Source organism: Barbus barbus (assembly GCF_936440315.1).
Source record: "Barbus barbus genome assembly, chromosome: 32".
NCBI lineage: Eukaryota > Metazoa > Chordata > Actinopteri > Cypriniformes > Cyprinidae > Barbus > Barbus barbus.
Window position 1 is genome coordinate 23,434,508 of NC_136760.1, and position 17,867 is coordinate 23,452,374.

Consider the following 17,867-nt stretch of genomic DNA (forward strand, 5'->3'; position numbering starts at 1 on the left):
TTCTGAAAGAAGTCTATTGATCAAACATGCAGAAAAAAGAAAACAGTAATATTGTGAATTATCATTACAATTTAAAACTGTTTTAATATACTTGAAAATGTAATTTATTCCTGTAATGGCAAAACTGAATATTTACTCCTTTCTTCAGTGTCACATGATTCTTCAGAAATCATTATAATAATCTGATTGATGCTCAATTATCAATATAAAAAAACATTCATATTGACCCTAATCTTTTGAACAGTATCATACTTAAATTTAATTTAATACTGAAGGGTACAGGAAAAAAAAAACACTATTTAACTGAATATTCTACATGTGCGAGCATTTTTATGCTTATTATACAGCTCTCTGGAATACCTGCTTCTGTTGGGTACATCATGGCATTATACAGTCAAATAGTTTTGCATAATAACTGCTAAACTGTAGCCTATATTTAAGGAAGCTGTGCTGGTTTCACGCCTCTCATAGCACCTTGTGGTCTTTTTGTCTCACATGATAAAATTATTTTTACCCAAATCAGTATGATATATATATGATCCTATATGATCCTATTCTATGTGATCCCTCACTTATGAGGGGACTGTTAGCCTTGCAATATGCTAACATCAAATTCTGCTGGAACCAATTGAGTAGAGATTTACATTTACGAGGTTCATTTCATTTAGCAAGCAGACAGCAAGGCAGCCCAAAACAGAGCTTGTGTGCGCCTGTATTCGAGTGTGTGTGTGTGAGTGCTAACCCACTATCAGTTATATGTACACAATAGCGAGTGGAATGGCATTTGTCAGTGCAGTGCTCTTTCAGCACTCTCAAGGGAGCAGCGGAGTCCGCAGTCGATGACCTCTATTACACTTAGACAAATACGCACGGCACAAGCCATGGTCCCTTTAGAGGGAATAGGATCTCGAGCGAATATCACACGCACACAGTCATGGTAAATATATCTGGGAACACTTACAAATACTGACAGGACACACACAAGCAGATCCAGCGCAAACACACACTGCACAAGCGGAATACAGGTGGTCAAATAAAACTGACAGAAAGAACATGCTTGAATTTTCCAGGGAAATGCCCAGGAATGGAAAACCGGGAGTCAAAGAACATGCTGTGCACACATACGCGAACAACACCTGTCTAACAAACAAAAGCTAATGCCATTGCCGCAGCCAATATCTCAAGTTTTATGCTGTAGAAAAACAGAAGTAGCCCCTCTGGTGCCATCAGCGTCTGTTGAAAGGAAATTCTTTCTGACACTAGTCAAATATATTCAGGACTCAAATAAAACCTCAATTTTACCACCCACTAACAGGAACCTGAGCCAGACCATGTGTCCTAAGAGTTTAGCATAACCGTCCCTGCTGAAACTGTTGGAAGCCTTACATGACCTTGGCCTCTATGACCTTTGACATCTGGTCTGGAATGATGGTATGAATATTACAATCTATTTCCTGTAGGATTCAGTCAAAAAACTCCTCACTGACCATGCACAAATAATATTAAAATATAAAATCATATTCCGATTGTGTATGCGTTTTTAACACGTTTTAAGACTTTCCACAACATTTTGCTAACATCACCACAGTGCATCTGCAGGTGCAGATGGTTGAATTTATGTTATACACACACCTTCTGAAGATGCATGACTAAGGGTTGTGAAATATTTTTGGAGGAAAAAAGATTATTTTTAGAAATGCACATAAATCTATATATAGACGGGTAAAGATTCATCATGACCTGTATTTTGCGCTCCTGTGTAGGGAATGAACCGGTTATTAATTTACTAGGCACAATTATTAAAATGAATTACTGGCAAGCACTTTCTATATTCCCAGAAGAGAATAGAATAGAATGTGAGTTTATCCTAAATATGCTGATTACTGTGTTTAGAGGAAGAGTCTACTAGCTGGGACCAAAATACGCAATCTCACTTAATGCCAATGGTGGATAAAACTGACTCGAACCTGTGATTATAAACTGCAGGACACACTGAATGAAGCTTGTAAATGCATAAACATAACCTCTTTGTTCAGAGGCATCCTATCTCTATGCTATAGAAATGCCATCATCTGTCCTGTCACCATTACACACTGTGATCCTCTGTCATTATGGAGGGATACTGGCTTGTGCTGGCGTGTGTCACAAGAGCTGCCTGAAACCTCAACAACCACGCATTTGAGAGGATCATGTTAGAAACGGTGTTTTAGAAAAGAGAAATTCAAAGAGGAGAGTGTCGAAAGAGTGACAGTCATCCAAACGCTGAGGACTATTGGCCTCTTATCTAAACCGTATTCTTTAGTGGAATAGGTCGGAATGCAAGGGACGAAATTTAAATAGAAAACAGAATAGCACCTTTCCTTTAACACTTGCTTGGAGTGGCGCAGCTCCTGGAATGTGTTTACCATCTGAGGTTCTGATTATACACAACATTAGCCCTCCCAAATAACACAACAAATCAAATGCAGTCAGTGGAAAAGGGCCTTTCAATTGCATTCCTATTCAATAATGAAAGACTAATGGCTATTGCAGTTAAATGACTGCTTTCAAGCAGCTCTCTCGCTCCCTGTAGGCAGGAAAGTAATGAAGGGAGGGTGCCGTCTTCGACTCGCAAGACTGCTGTGGGACACACCGACTGATGGTAAGGGAGACATCAGATGTGTGCCTTTATGGATATGGATATATAAGAACGATATAGACAGACAGACAGACAGACAGACAGACAGACAGACAGACAGACAGACAGACAGACAGATAGACAGATAGATAGATAGATAGATAGATAGATAGATAGATAGATAGATAGATAGATAGATAGATAGATAGATAGAACAACTGAATGAATGAACAAATGAAAAAAATAGATGCAAACCACAATAGAAAAAGCTGAAAAAGTATTACAGTCTGAAGAGACAATGGCATCAAGCTTCCCTGAGAGCAGAACAGCCAACATGAGCAGCTGCAGAGCCGGGATGGAGTAGAGAGAGTCCCAGTTGCAGCATCTCAGCACAAAATTGTCTCATCAAGGGGAAACTAGAGTCAGGAGAGCGTGGAGAGAGAAAGAATGCTACTTCTGCTGGACAAGTTTTACCAATCTATAGCTCAATTTACAACAAAATCTGTTCATTTTCTTCTTGCCCAACATGAGAAAAAGAAAGAAAGAAAAAAAAAACATAATAATTTGGTTGATGGGCAAATGTCGGTCAGGCTTCAGTGGCTGAGCACACACAAACACAAGATGAAGCGTTCTGAGTGAGTTAAATGTTTTTTTTTTTTTAATTCCTATAACTGTTCTCATCTCTCACGCATTCATTAAAACCACTTATGCATCACAGACATCTATATGAACAGCATACAACTGCAATATGAATAAAAGTGTTTCCTTTGTAAGGCAAATTATAAATGCCAGGGGCAAATTACATTACACTATTACCTTCCATGAAAAGCAATAAGTGGAATTTAATTTAAGAGAGATTGTTTGTTTACATACTCTATTGATTACGGCAGCTGTAAATCACTTAATGATGATCAAACGATGTAGAAAAGCATTTTAATTGGGCATACATCCAGATGCACATTGCCTGGACTGCAATGATGGAATAACACTGTTCAGCCTCAGCATAGTATGCAAGATTGAAATCTGTTGAATCTTTCACAACCTAGCACTCCGTAAAATGGAGAATTATAGTGTGCAAATTACACTAAGCACAATTTTTTATGCAATGTCTGTGCTGTCACCTGATTTGCATTGAATTCTTCTAGTAAATCAGGTATAAAAGCTATGCTAACAGCTGCATAAATAATTTTTGATGAATTGAGTCTCCAAATTAACATTACTTTATGTTCATGTGTGGTTTAGTAAAAAAAAGTGCATGCTAAAAAATAAGGTTGAGTAAATTATGACATTATAGATGGAAGTTCTGTAATAATATATTAGTCTAAGATATTTCACCCCCTCCTGATTTAATCATGTGGGCACATACCTTGCAAAGCCTGAGTCATGTTGTCTTTTAAAATAAGAATTCTGTTGTATAATTCAAACTTTCTATGTAACATAAACTTAACATAATTTGGCAAAATGTCAACAGCACAGTTAACACAAATTAGCACTGTAGGCGACTCAAAAACAAAGTGCTGGAAAATGTCATTTTATCTTCTACTGTAGTGCTCCTGTGTACTAGAATCTCAAAGTGGCAGAAGGGAGGCAGGGTTGTGAGTGAAAATGGAGAAACGCGGCTCTCTCCCAGGCATTGATTATCCTACTCTCTTCTGGGCTGTGTGATTGCATGATTAGAGGGAAAAGAGACATAGTGCAGATGAGAGGTGAGGGAGAAAGCTTTGTGCTTCTGAAAACTCTCCATTTCATGACCCTTGTGCCACACAGCTAGTTTTCAGCGAAACGAGGGCTGCCAAAATGAGTATAATCTGACGAAAATAAAGAGAGAGAGATTAGAATTCACCAATCTAGAGCAGATGGAGTCAGAAGCGGCAGGACACCCTCAGACAGACTAGCAGTCCTCCATGGGCGTCTCGGTCAATGTTACGCTTATTTCCATTTTTCACAGAGTCTTTGAAACTGCGACAGAGGTGCCAATGGCCTGATTAAAATTCAATTAAATGATTTTCCTGGAATAAATGTTATCTGCTCCACTCATTTGCACGAGGTAACCTTGGCTCAGAGCTAGAAACAGACGTTCATGTGCAAGCGAGATGTATGAGAGCACTGAAAGGAAACCCTGGCTAGGCAGACAGAGAGTGAGGAAGACAAAATAAATGGAAGAAACTGAAATATTTGGAACACATCATTCAAAGGCTTTGCAATGCTAGCGGATGCACAGAAATTGTGATTCAAGCATTAATTCAGTCAAAATTCATGAACGAATGAACAAACAAACGAATGTCGAACAAACGATGGCTGGATGTATATGAACAGACAGACAGATACATATAGACAAAGAATAAACTGAGACAGACAGACAGACAGACAGACAGACAGACAGACAGACAGACAGACAGACAGACAGACAGACAGACAGATAGATAGATAGATAGATAGATAGATAGATAGATAGATAGATAGATAGATAGAATTTTTTTGGGCAAAAAATACTACGAATGAAACAAACGAACAAACGAACGAATGAACGATCAATAGATAGACTGCAGGACTGTGGATGTTTTTGCTCTGCAGATGTTTATAGAACTTCTCAGAACTTGGGGTTTTTGAGAGCACTCATGCTAGCAAGTCAATAAATGCTTATATGATAACAAACAAACACCTCCACAAGCTCACACACACATTCAGAAACACACCCGGAGGCAATAAAACACAGTGTGTGCATCTCTGGACTAGATGTATAGTTACAAAGATCCATCAAAAACAATCACGTACAATCAGACTGCTTGGAGAATGAGAGATAAAGATACAATAAAGGCAGAATAGGAAAAAGAAACCCAACAGATTCACAAACTTACATCCGACTGCTGGGAGGGATTTTGCGTCCGTCTCTGAACCAGGTAACCTGTGGTTGAGGGAAACAGCGAATGCGAGGCGCTGGTATTACGGCTCCTTCTCCTTGTGATATGGCTTGGACCCGTTCCCCTTCCTCGAAACTTCCCATATCTATAGACAAACACAAAACAAATGGTAAGAGTGAGCAAATTTAAAAACAAGCATGTGTTAAAACTCTTACATATGTTAGCATTTAGCTTTAAACGTCTGTCTAAATACTGGCTCATAACTCCACTACAAATACAAACAGACTTTAACTTCTGGAACAAGTGCCTACATCAGTAGATAAAAACAGTTGCATTATTAATGTCTGTTGTTTGCCAGAGACACAGCATAATTTTCCAGTGTTTTCTAGTGTCTTTCACCATCTGCTTCAGTTGGGCAGCGTTTGACAGACATGCTCTGACACAGCGCCAGACATCGTCGTGGCTGCCGTCGGACTGGGGATGATATGTGCCAGCGAGCTATCGGCCATGACAGTGACCAGAACTGACTCATCCGAACAGACGTTCACCATGCGTTAAATCAGCAGTCATTCGTATATTTACACCCCTATCTGATTCAGCAGAATGTCCCTGTTGCAGGAACACGGATACGAGTAGCTAACTTCCTGTTGAAAACGTCAATTTATTCCTTTTTGCCAATCCCTGAAAAAGGTGCGTAGAGCAAATTTTATTCTCAACTTATAAATTTTAAAAGGGTAACACACCTAAAATTGAACATTTTGTCATTCACTCTCCCTGATGTCATTCCAACCCTGCATTATTATTACTTTCATAAATAACAAAAGAAGGTCTAAGGCAGAATGTCAGAGGAATAATGAAAGTAATATGGGGTCGGAATGACATGAGGGTGAATAAATGAAAAAAATTTCACTTTTGGATGAACTAGTATTTCTTTTGTTAGCAAGGAAAGTTAGAGCCAAACACCATTTTGAGCTGCACGGTGTGGAGGAGATTTCAGAATCAAAGGCAGCGTCTTTAATATCAAGAGCATTATTCATCAAAAAAGCTAATTACGGAAAACCACTTAAAAAATAATACAATATCCAACATGGCAATGTCCTGCCTTTGTCCTGCCTCGTTTCCTGTGTATTGACTCCTGTATTTGATTTCTCTCACTTCATCCTTCAAATGAAACGAAAGGTAATTGGATGTCAATTATTGCACAGGTGCTTGAAAGGGAAATGAGGAAAGAAAATAAGGTCTAAGTACTTCCATCTTAACCAGAAGTGAAGTACCTGCACATATCCCGATATGAAAGGCCATAATAAGAAGCGATGGACCGATACATCAGTCAGCCTGAATAATTGGACAACACTCGGCCATTTCTAGGTTATTATGCTGCGTTCCAGTCCTCCTGGGATGTTCGTACTTACGAGTTGACAAGTCGTAATAACGACGTCAGGTGCGTTCAAGTCACTTTGGTCGGAACAAGATTTCTACATACAATTCAACGATTTTTTAAAGTCTACACTTTCAAAATGATGAATAAAGTATGTGCATCATTGTGTTTTTGCTTTTTTCAGTTTTTATTCAATTTATATGAAGGTGATTGATGAAGGTCAAATTTACCATCAATACCGACGCTGCACATCTAGTCTTTGGCTACGTCCATTGCATCCGACATGTTTTCTCACTGACTCGAAACTCCGGGCTTAAAGAAAATTTTGAGTTTCTCACTCGTAACAAATAACAATGACTTTGTGTTGACGTTCATGTGTGTTCAACTCGTAAATACGATTGACCCGACATGACTTGAACTAGCATCAGGGAGCCGCTCTCAGTATGCGGAGTATTTAAATCCCTTTTGAGCGTTCGCGCTGTTCACTTTCACATTTGATTTCACGATCACACGCACTCTGTGTATCTTACAAGATCAGATATTTGTCAATGAGTTCAGGATCTGTTGAGCAGCAAATACTCCAGCATGGTCTTGTCAGTCTTCTCTCCTCATTCTCGACCTGTGATCAGTCAAATTTGACTCTGGCAGCTCTTCTTGTATGCAGGATTGCCAAGTCCGCATTTTTTTCCACAGAATTGGGCTACTTTTAAACTGTTGCCATGGGTTGATTTTCCCAAGTGGGTTAAAGGTTTGAACTATTGCATAAATTACATTTGACTGAAATGCTTGCATTGAAACATTTTGCATTCTACCTATGATAAAACTTTCATGGACTTTTACATTAACTGTTCCCTCCTGGTGGAATAACCTGCCCAACTCAATCCAAGCAGCTGAGTCCTTAACCATTTTCAAAAAATGGCTGAAAACACATCTTATCCATCTTTATTTGACCCTCTAGGCACTCTCTATTATAATGCTAATTCTAATTTTATCTGCTTGTTTTTTTAATTTAAAAAAGTGGCCCACTAACATTTGCTACCTTACCTTTACCTTACCCTAAAAAACCTTGCTACTTTACCTTTTAGGCGAAACCCCGCCCCCCACTGTCCTCTTTTTGGAAAACTAAAATATGGTAACCCTAGTTGAACGCACCATTAGCATGGGCTGGTAACTGTGAACACATGGCAGTTCACAGATATGTTACTTCTAAAATGAAGATGGCCGTGTCAACTGATAATAAAACTGAGTAATTTTTGAGTTAACTGTTAAAATACACTACTCTTCAAAAGTTTGAGGTTGGTGCAATTTTTTAATGTGCTTGAAAGAAGTCTCTTATGCTCACCAAGGCTGCATTTATTTGATTAAAATACAGTAAATCAGTAACAATTTCAAATTATTGTTTTATATTTTTAAATGTATTTTATTCCTGTGTTGGCAAAGCTGAATTTTCAGCATCATTACTCCAGTCTTCAGTGTCACGTGATCCTTCACAAATCATTCTAATATCCTGATTTGCTGCTCAAGAAACATTTCTGATTATTATCAAAGTTTAAAACAGCTGTGCTGCCTTATATTTTGTCGAAACCATGACACCGTTTTCAGGATTCTTTGATACAAATAAAGTTAAAATCAAAATGTTTCTAACATAAAGTCTTTACCATCACTTGTGATGAATTTAATGTTTCCTTGCTGAACAAAAGCATTAATCTCTTAAAAAAATCTCGTAAAAAAATAAATGACTGACCCCAAACTTTTGAAGAGTAGTATATATTAATTTCATATATGAGCATTTTGTGTACATCACATTTGTTTACGTAAAACCAAAAGTCTAATCATGTATTAAAACACATTCACAGACTAATGTTAGTATTTGAATAAAGCATAACTTTTCATGTTGTGTGTGCCGAGAGATAAAAACAAACATACTGAAAGAACTTTACAGCGAATTAGGCTCAAATTTAGCTACGGATCGAACAAGCATCCGCCAGCAGGAAATGAGTAAGGAATGGCACGATTACAGACAGGAAGTTGCTGTTGCTTCACTCACATACTCCGCCAGAGAAAAATCAAACTTTGATAATGACTGGAAACAGTCGGCGAGAGGTCAGTGGCCAGTGAAACTTGAATCTGGCTTGAAACACCAGAGACCTGCCACTCGGTTCAAGCGCAGCAGCTGTTCCTCATGCTAAACAGATTATAAAACGGAGGAATGAATTGAATTCTGAGGGAGCGAAGTGATTGGTCGACGCAACCTCATCAATCTAATGAGGAAGTTAGAGTGGACCAGCTGTGGTATTGCAGAGGACCTTTTAATGAAATAGAGGTACGCCACCTCACCAACAGCTGCCGTTCCTGTGAAACACACACACACACACACACACACTAGGGCACAATTTGACCGTCTGGTAACAATCACACATGCAAGGACCAACAAACATAGAAATCCAAAGTGGCTGAGAGTTACTATGGTTACTCACATGCCACTTGTACTTCGGTTCTCCTCTGTAACAACGCTCCGACTCTGTTCCTCACAATGCACTGATAGAAGCCAGCATGCGATCTGTCCAGAGATGGTATCAAATACCTGTGAGAGATAAAACATAGCAGGTTTACTCTCTAAAACCACAATAATGACTATGCATGAAGCATGATGTAATGCCCAACTGTCAGAGTGCCTTTCATAAGCGATGCATAAGCGTTGTATGTATATTTTATATGTACAAATGACTCTCATTCATTCTGTCACCGCTGTCCTTCTCAAAGCGAACATCTCTGTAATCTGTCAAAACTGTCAGGCTCTCACACACACTTTTCATTTCAACGCATGCTCCTAATCTTTTATAAAAAGTATATATTTTTTATAATGACATCTCATTGTAATGACCTTGAATTCTTCAATGCAGAATGTAAATGTGTTTGTATTATCAGCCTCCCCTCAGTAGGTGGCGCTCTAGCATACACAATGACTGTGGAAGTAAAAAAAACTGTCACAGGTTTTAGTGAGGCCTACAAGTGAGTTAATAAACAAGTACCAATAGTTTTACGTTCCTCTTCTGGGACCCTCATTACATATATTGAAGTCAATATGGAAAACTACATGTACTTACTATATGGTTAGTGTTAGGATTAGGGTGTGGCTTAGAGTTACTTGCATGTATTTATGCATAATATATTGCCATTATAACAGTGAGCGCATGTAACGTGTAACAAGGACACTTTAAAATAAAGTGGTACCCTATATAGTTATGCAATTGGCTTAAAAAGTTCAAAATGGCACATTTCAAAATTCAAGCAGCTGCTATTGAGATGAATGTGAATGCTAGCGTGTAGCTTTTCTCTTTTGTATACACCAGCTAAAACTTCATTACTTTAATTTACCTCTTATTGTGAAGTGGATGAAATCGGATCATCTTCCAGACCATTTTAATTCAGTCAAACCGCATTTTCTCTCAGCCCGACTGACCTGAACTCAAATTAAAATGACCTGAAGGCCCATGGGCCACACATTACCGGGCCAAAACGCTCTCCAGCCTCATGGATCAATGATCGAGAGAGGTAAAAGAATGAAACTGCACAGAAATGAGCAGGATAGAGGGAAGGCATGCGGGAGGGAGAGGGAGATGAGGAAGACACTCTGTGTTTCGATCTAGACGCTTTAAAAAGCCATTGACCTCAGATGGCAATCAATACAAACAATGGAGTACAGACAGTAAAGAGATCTATCCAGACACACAGAATGAGACTGAGAGAGAGAAAGAGAGAAAGATAATGAGAGCAAAGAGAGAACATAATGCGAAGAATAAGAAACAAGAAAAAGTCAACAAAAAAGATGGGGATGATAAGAGAGATGGACACAGAAACACATGCAAACAAAATGACAAGAATCGGACAGTGATTGATTAGCCAGAAGCTGTTAGAAGGTCAGCTGTGTGGCTATTCAGTCAAGGCATCAACATTATCTGCCACTCAAACGACTGCTGTCTGAAATAGATTTGTACTTCCAATATTGTTCCATTTTGTAGCATTAGTGTTTAACAAATTACTTTCCATTGTACAGTATTTTTTCCAATAATACACTCTAATTTAAGCAGATTTAGTGTGTGGGGGGGGGGGGGGGGGGGGAGCAGATCAACTATGACAATAAATGGGAGAAATTGCAAACCTAAATATGGTGGAAATATGGCCTGAAAATGGAATAAAAGTCCCAACATGATGTCTTTAAATAGACAAATCACCTTTTGATAAAAATTAGAAGTGAATGATATTAAACAGAAGCTGTACTGGCAGGCAGCCTGGCCACAGACTATACAATACATGCTATACTATATATATAACATAACATATCATATAACATATATATATACACAGTCATGGCCAAAAATATTGGCACCCTTGGTAAACATGATCAAAGAAGGCTATGAAAATTAATCTGCAGTGTTTATCCTTTTGATCTTTTATATAAAAAAAAAATCATAAAAATCTAACCTTTCATTGGATAATAAGAATTTAAAATGGGGGGAAATATCATTATGAAATAAATGTTTTTCTCAAATACACGTTGGACACAATTATTGGCACCCCTAGAAACTCTTATGAGTAAAATATCTCTGAAGTATATCCACACAATTTTGAGCACCCCAGGGTGATTATGAACATGAAATTATCCAGCCATGGCTTCCTGTTTCACAGAAATATAAATAGGAGTGAAAACAAAGCCCAAATTCCCTTAATCATCCATCACAACGAGAAAAAACAAAATAATATATTTCTGATGTGCAGCAAAAGATAATTGAGCTTCATAAATTAGTGAAGTGGCTTTAAGAAAAGAGCTCGAGCAGTGAAAATAAATTTCCACCATCAGGGAAATAATTAAGAATTTCCAATCAACAGAACATGTTACGAAACTGCCTGGAAGAGGACGTGTGTCTATATCGTCCAAATGCACGGTGAGGAGGAGAGTTTGAGTGGCTAAAGACTCTTCAAGGACCACAGCTGGAGAATTGCAGAAAATAGTTGAGTCTCGGGGTCAGAAAACCTTAAAATAAATTGTCAAACAGCCCCTATATCACCACATGTTGTTTGGGAGGGTTTCAAGAAAAATTCTCCAAGCTTATTCAAAAACAAACTCCAGCATAATCAGTTATCAGACACGATTGGAACTTCAAATGGGACTGGCTTCTACGATCAGATGAAACTAAAAAATGAGCTTTTTAGCAGCAAACACTCAAGATGGGTTTGGTGAACACAGGGATAAAAAGTACCCCATGTGTACAATGAAATATACTGCTGTATTTTTGATGTTGAGGTCCTGGACATCTTGTTTAGACACATGGCATCATGGATTCTATCAAACACCAACAGATAAAAAATCAATAACTGACTGACTCTGTTAGAAATCGTATAATGGGCCATGTTTGGATCTTCCAACCATACAATAATCCAAACACAAACCTCAAAATAAACACAAAAATCGGTCACTAAGCAAAAAACCTTCTGCTATCGCCATTCCAGTCCTCTGACCTGAACCCTGTAGAAAATGAGTGAGGTGAACTGAAGAGAAGAAGCACCAACATGGAGTTGGGAATCTAAAGGATCTGGAGAGATTCTGAATGAAGGAATAGTCTCTGATCTGTTGTCAGGTGTTCTCTAACCTCATCAGGCATTATAGGAGAAAATTTAGAGCTGTTAAACTGGCAAATGGAGATTTCAAAAAGTATTGAATAAAAGGGTGCCGTTAATTGTGGCCAATGTGTATTAGAGAAAAACATTTATTTCATAATGATATTTCTTCCTGTTTTAAATTCTTATTATCCAATGAAAGGTTAGATTTTTTTATTTTTTTTCAATAAAATATCAAAAGGATTAACAATGCAGATTAATTTTCACAGCCTTCTTTGATCATACACTATATTGCCAAAAGTATTGGGTCACCCCCTTCTAATGAACATGTTTGACTACTTTAGTAATTTCTATGAGTCCAAATCTTAATGTTAAAGCATATAATAATATTCTAGGGAATTGTGTGCTTCTAATTTTATAGCAACAGTTTGGACAGGACCCTTTTCTATTCTAACATGACAGTGCCTCTGTGTATAAGGCACGGTTCAAAAAGACATGATTGATTCAGTCAGTGTGGAAGAACTTGACTGGTCTGCAGAAAGCCAAGTCCTGATTCCAGCTGAACACCTCTGGTGTGACTTTATATGCAGACCTTGAGCCAAAAACTCATCACCAAACACCAAGGACTTGAAATGACTAAAGTAGTCAAACATGTTCATTAGAAGGGGGTGACCCAATACTTTTGGCAATATAGTGTATTTACCAAGGGTGCCAACAATTCTGACCACGTCTGTATATATATATATATATATATATATATATACACATATATATACACTAAAAATAGTATAAATTTCAAGCTTTCATGAGACTTTATCTTCATTGCTATCCTTAGATTTTCACCTGATACCAGATATACCAGATGTTTTCATTCAAACATCATCTCAAAAAGTTATATTCAAGCAATTGTATGAATAAAGGCATTTTAAAATAAATGCACTTTTGAATAAATCAATAGATCCAGACACAAAAATTAGCATAGAATATCTGACCAAAAACAAGCACCATTTAAAGGTCTCAGGTTTATAGTTATACAGATTGAGCTGTTAGTGGCTATATCCGGTCCCACACTGACTCCAGACCTGTAGTTTCACCTACCGCTAGCCGTGAGAGACTAAGATTGTGTGGGTGTGGAGGAAAATGCCTGCAGTGGTGAAATAAGAATGGTATAGGGCTTGAATGACAGGCGTCTTGTTAGAAGTCAAGAGTTGAGGAGAGCTGTTATTAACTGACTATAATGAAGTATCAGACGATATTAGCGATGAGGTTAGTGGGTTGCAGATCCTGCCAGGCATGGTAAATTGCTTCTTGTGTGAAGTATATTAGCGCTAATGGACTAATTAGGAAGTTTGGGGGGCTGCTGGGGGGTATACTTTTTAGTTTGATTGCGAGACGAAGCTTCACACATCCCCCGAAACATTTGGCTGCCGTCACCCCTGCAAGCTGCAAATGCTACATGCAGCTCAACTCTAGATAAAGAGAGAAGACTGTGTTCTGATTATATATAGACTACACACACTAACATTCGAAAGTAGGGGTCAGTATGTATTGTATTTAATGTTTATGAAATAAGCCTCTTACGCTCACAAATGCTGCATTAATTTAATTAAAAATTTAGTAAAAACAGTCATATTTAGAAATTTTATTACAATTTCAAAATAGCCGTTTTATATTTTAACCTATTATAAAAGTGTGTCCCTTCTGAATGAAAGCATATTATTGGATTAAATACACACACACACAGTTTTGTGTCTGGATCTATTGATTTATTTTATTGAAAATCTATTTATTCAACAACAACAACAAAAAAAGACGTTCATTCAGAAAATTACTTGAATATACTTTTTTTGTGATGTGCATGTTTCGTTTTTCAGGGCATAAAGTAACAATTTAAGGATAATGAAGAAAAAATGTCATAAAAAGGCTGAATTTATAGGTCTTTCTATTATAATTCCATAAAAAAAAATGATTAGTGAAGCAGTCTAGCAGCCATTTTTTCTAATTAATATTTATTCACAATAATGTATGTCTCTGTGTATACACAAACACATATAATATTTAAATTAATATAATTCATTCTTAAAAGCTCATTCCTATGAAAAACTGTGCAGAAATCAATTAAAGCTATATATGGGTCTACATTTGTTCTAAACTAGAATCTCACTTTAAAGGGCCAAATACCCTTTACTTCCCAGGGCACTATAAGCCAAATGGACATACCCATATTCTAACAGGTGGTGCTGTGACTCAGAGTTTTGTGACGGATAAAATCCCGCCACGAGTGACATATATTCAGGGTGACTTCATCTCTATCTTCCTCTCTCCCGTTCCTTCTTTCTCTAATGAATATAATTAACCTTTAAAGAGCTGTGAGCTTGTGCAGCAGGTTGAGAGAGTCAGTAGGGGCCGGGGCTTCAGACATTGATTGATTGATGTTCCAGCCAACAGAGCGCAATGTCAGGTCCCTTTAATTAGCCTTCCGTTAACGGAGAAGAGAAAAGAGCGAGAAAGCACGGGAGCAAAAAGTAGCAGATGAAGTTCAAACGCCCCTGACTGAGCGGCTGACAAACAGACACCCGTCTGGGCTGATGTTGCCTTGGAAACCCATCGCTGTTGGATGAAGTGGTGGTCTGCCTCGCCGTGACTTTAACCTACTCGCAGAAGCAAATCAGCAAACTCCTCAAAGATGTCAAAGAAAAAGTTTCCATGAAAAGGAGTTGAGCATTGATAGTTTGGTTCAATAGCCTGACTCCTGCCCACAGAATGTTATTTATGCTCACAAACATGCTTATACAATGATATGTGGACTTCAATAATTAAAGACACTATCACTGGCCGGCATTTCTGAAGGTCTTTAGATTTTTTGACTGCCTTTATTGAATTAAACACATTTACATCAAGAAATCAATGATGTTGTAAGACCCCTGGAGAGGTTAAAGAACCACACATCAATAGGGAAATACTGAAAAGGCTTGAATGTATACAGCACACAACTAAAGCTCAGATGCTTTATTTGAGTACTGGTTGGTCTTACCATGGTCCAATTTATTAGTAATTTATTAGTAATATTAGTAATTTATTTTAAATAATCTAATTATACACACGAGCACACACACACATTTTTACATTTATCTATTTTATAAATTATATTTTAATTAAACATTGACTATTACTCATTATTTTAGAGAAAATATATTTTGTAAATTTATATTAAATTGTAAGTTAAATATTGTTTAATAAATTATTATAATAAATTATAAAGCGCACATTATTATTATTATACTTATTAATTTATAATACTTATTTGCTATATATACTGTATATATATGTAATTACATTTCATGTAAAATATGTATAACCCTTTAAAGAAAGACCTTCTGTAAGCTATAAGGTTGTTCATTAACTACATTACCCATGATTCTGCAAAAACATTTCCACCAGTCAGAAAATCGAAGCAAAAATACTATAGCGACCATCCAGTCAACCTTCCTATGCTCTCAACCTACTTAAATATATTATATAAATGCATATTTGGCAATACACATAAAATATATTGTTTTTCTATATAGTTTCATATACAGAGAAAGTGGACATGCACTGTTACGCACTATTATAATTCTGTATCCCGTTTGCTACTGTAATTCAAATTCTGTCCAAATTGAGCAGTTGGATTTTAATTGTCTGTAAGGTCAGACTGCAACAGTTCCATTGGTAGGTTACTGGAAACCAGATTATGGATGCACTCATGCATACACAGATATAACACCAGGCGCGCACACACAGTTACACTGAAAGAATGCTGGGTGGAAGTCTCATATTTCAGGTGCAGAAGAGAATCCATTAGCATTGTCTGGACGGAAAGCTCTTCTCAGTAAGTGTGTTGGTATCAGGTCACAGATATCCAGAAGGCGTCACAACAAACCACGCTAATGTTTACATGAATAAAGAAAACAACAGAACGCTTCTTCTGCTCCAGTGCCTTCTTTGACATCGCGTGGTTTCAGGCAAGAAGAATGAAAGGAAGAAAGCAGGTCTTTTTGTACAGGCCTACGCTGCAGGTGATTCAATTTGCTGGGAGCGAAACGCAACATCGGCTCAGCCTGCAGGCGCTGTTACGGGAAGCACTGATAACATCTGCTGCCTATAGAATAATCAGTGCATATAGTTGATGAATGGCACAGCCTTCCAGTAACCAAACAACAGTGGTACTTGCTGTTATGGTGACACTAATGGCAGGGATGTTGAAACAGGAAAAGGATGTTTGCTTATATAAGAAGCAAAGAGAGTTTTTATGGACATACTAGCGAAGCACTGTTTATTTCAGTGCTGGAGAACAATTGTACGCTGTTAATTTGAATAGGTGTCTTTAAATGCACTTCTTTAAATGATCAATACTTCTGAAATAAAGTGTAAAATAATGAGTATTTACATTCAAATTTAACATCTGCTATAAAATAAAAGTGTATTAATTCTCAGGCGGTCGAACATGTATAAGATTGTTTCTTAATCAGAACAGGTTTGGGGGATTTTCATTACATCACTTGCTCATCATTGGATCCTCTGGAGTGAATGGGTGCCATCAGAATGAGAGTTAAAACAGCTAATAAAAACATCAATATTCCAAAAGGAATCTACAGACACCAGTTCATCAATTAACATCTCATAAAGAGAAAAGCTGTATGTTTGTAAGTGGTTTGTAAACGGTTTTATCAACTGTTTGGACTAACATTCTGACGGCACCCATTAACTGCAGAGGGTCTATTGGTGAGCAACTGATATAATCCGAAATTTCTCTAAACCTGTTCCGATGAACAAACTTAGAAGAAGAACCTGTGACTACAGAACTGTGATAAAAACCAAACTGTGAGAAAATTTTGCACCCCTATTTTTTTTTTTTTTTTGCTTATCTCTTTCCTCAGCATACACTATTTTCCCAAAATATCTATAATATAATATTATAGATAAGAGTGTAAATGGAGTGAAAAACCAAAACATGTATGGCATAGCAGTATTTTATAGGATCTTTCACTGCATTTCTGTGAGAATGCTCAGTGGAAACTCGTCACTGCCATCCTCCAGACAAGGCAAATTATTGCACTGAACTCTAGTTAATTCATGCAGATCCGGCGTGAAATTGTCCCTGTTAATGTGGAAATATGGTCTGAGAGTCAGCCGTGAGAGAAAACTTGTTTACTGAGATTTCAGCACAAGAAATAGAAACTAGAGAGTGCAAAATGGAGAGAAGAACCAAATCATAAAAGAATGAAAAATAGTGAGGATGGCCTTAAAACATTTCTGCAAGACAATCTGAAATGCTAGGTTGCTCCTTTCTGCTTTGTCTTTTGATCTTTCTCTTAAGGCAGTATTGTTATGATCCAAGGCCTTCAGAAAC

At 37.5% G+C, this 17,867-nt stretch overlaps 1 protein-coding gene across 1 annotated transcript in view; it reads right to left on the minus strand.

The window, feature by feature from the left end:
- LOC306852614 (protein sidekick-2-like) overlaps nt 1-17,867 on the minus strand; it is a 307,487-nt gene that overhangs the window by 65,639 nt on the left and 223,981 nt on the right. The window contains exons 3-4 of the mRNA XM_079389591.1: nt 9,334-9,440; nt 5,476-5,623 (exon numbers count right to left, since the gene is read on the minus strand). Coding sequence (XP_079245717.1) covers nt 5,476-5,623; nt 9,334-9,440 — 255 coding nt within the window. The remainder of the gene's footprint in view (nt 1-5,475; nt 5,624-9,333; nt 9,441-17,867) is intronic.